This window comes from Suricata suricatta, chromosome 9 (genome assembly GCF_006229205.1).
Source record: "Suricata suricatta isolate VVHF042 chromosome 9, meerkat_22Aug2017_6uvM2_HiC, whole genome shotgun sequence".
Classification (NCBI taxonomy): Eukaryota; Metazoa; Chordata; class Mammalia; order Carnivora; family Herpestidae; genus Suricata; species Suricata suricatta.
In genome coordinates, this window is record NC_043708.1 from 139,585,541 (window position 1) to 139,587,190 (window position 1,650).

Here is a 1,650-nt window from a genome sequence, read left to right on the forward strand (position 1 = left end):
GGGACGGCCGTGGGGGCGGGGCTCGGGGCGGCCGTGGGGGCGGGGCTCGGGGCGGCCTGCGCTAGGCTTAGCCCCTCTGCTGTCCCCATCTCGAAACGTTTACTTTTTGAGTAAGGGGCTCCACACTTTCTTTTTTAATTTTTTCTTAATGTTAATTAATTTTTGAGAGAAAAACAGAGCATGAGCAGGGGAGGGGCAGAGAGAGAGGGAGACACAGAATCCGAAGCAGCTCCACGCTCTGAGCTGTCAGCACATAGCTCGACACGGGGCTCGAACCCACGAACCGCAAGATTATGCCCTGAGCCGAAGTTGGATGCTCAACCAGCTGAGCCCCCCGGGCGCCCCTGAGGCTCTGCCTTTTCATTCAGTGCCAGGCTGTGCAAAACCTGCAGCAGGCCTTCATAGAGCAGGCACTTAATATTTGGTGAGCAAGTGGTCTACCTGCTGCCAAACCTGGAAATAGCCAGAATTTTCCACCATGTCTCCAAATGCTTGGCACCATTCAGAAACACCCATAGCTGCCTAGGGCTGGACGGGACATGCAGGGGAGATGAGAACCTAGGAGTTGCTGTTGTGACCAGGCTCCAGACGTAACAGCACCTCCTCCCTGCAGAAATTTCTTGTGTAGTGCACAACATGCACAACTGTACACAGTGGTCCTGTCGCAGGCTGCTCCCAAACCTAAAAATCCCTATCTATATGGATTCTTTCTTACCACAGAGCCATTCAGGTGGCGAGTGGGTGGCCAGGGCCGGTGGCTATCGTGCCTGCCAGTGAGCTGCGGTGGAGTGGGGTGCGCCGGGGGAGAGGGTCCCGAGTCTGTCTGACTGAGCCTGGACAGAACTCAGTCCCAGCAGAGGGTCTGAGGGAGTCCTCTAGGGAGGGCTGCAGGTGTGTGCGGCAGGTCTGGTGCCCCGGGTCTGGTGCCCCGGGTGTGGCCGGCAGGGACTCCGAGGCGGGGCTGGGTCAGCCGGCTGGAGGGGCACAGGCCCCAGTCACACATGTCCTCTGCCCAGGGAGACGGAGCAGCTGCTTGGGGACAAAGCTCTCGGTTCCTTCCTCATCCGCCTCAGTGACCGGGCCACGGGCTTCATCTTGTCCTACAGGTAGGAGAGGGGGCGGCCTGGGAGGCCCCCAGACCCCAGCCGCGCGGATGATCCCAGGGCCCCGGATTCCCTGCGTGCGGGCTCTCCTCCCCACCCCGGCCCCGTCACAGGCTCGGGGGCACTGGCCCTGGGAGGCAGCCCAGCCTTCAGAGGCAGTGGGCAGGGAGCAGGAGAGAGCAGCCTCTAGGGGGGAGACCGGGGAGGGCTTCCCGGAAGGGACCTCCGAGCCCAGGGTAGAGGAGGAGGAAGCGCCCTCTGCCAGGGAGAGAAGGGGCAGACGGAGTTCGGGAGGGCCTATCCAGCAGACGGGCCGCGCGTGCAGAGGCGCAGAGGCGCGGGAGGCTGCGGGGCTGGGGCGGCCTGCGCAGGAGGTCCGTCGGGTCAGACGGGCCCCTGGAGGGTCGTCCGGACAGCCTGTGTGGGGAGGCCCGTGCACCCCGTGAAATGATGAGGGCCGGGCTGCGGTAGAGGAGATGGTGACATCAGACCTGGTCCGGAGAGGAGTTTGGGAGGGGGAAGGCGCAGGGAGAGAGAAGTCCGCCCC

The 1,650-nt window shown here is 63.1% G+C and overlaps 1 protein-coding gene across 1 annotated transcript in view; it reads left to right on the forward strand.

Annotated features, from left to right (window-relative positions):
• Positions 1–1,650, forward strand: part of LOC115302421 (SH2 domain-containing protein 7-like) — a 2,915-nt gene that overhangs the window by 488 nt on the left and 777 nt on the right. Inside the window, exon 2 of the mRNA XM_029952325.1 lies at positions 1,017–1,106. Coding sequence (XP_029808185.1) covers positions 1,017–1,106 — 90 coding nt within the window. The remainder of the gene's footprint in view (positions 1–1,016; positions 1,107–1,650) is intronic.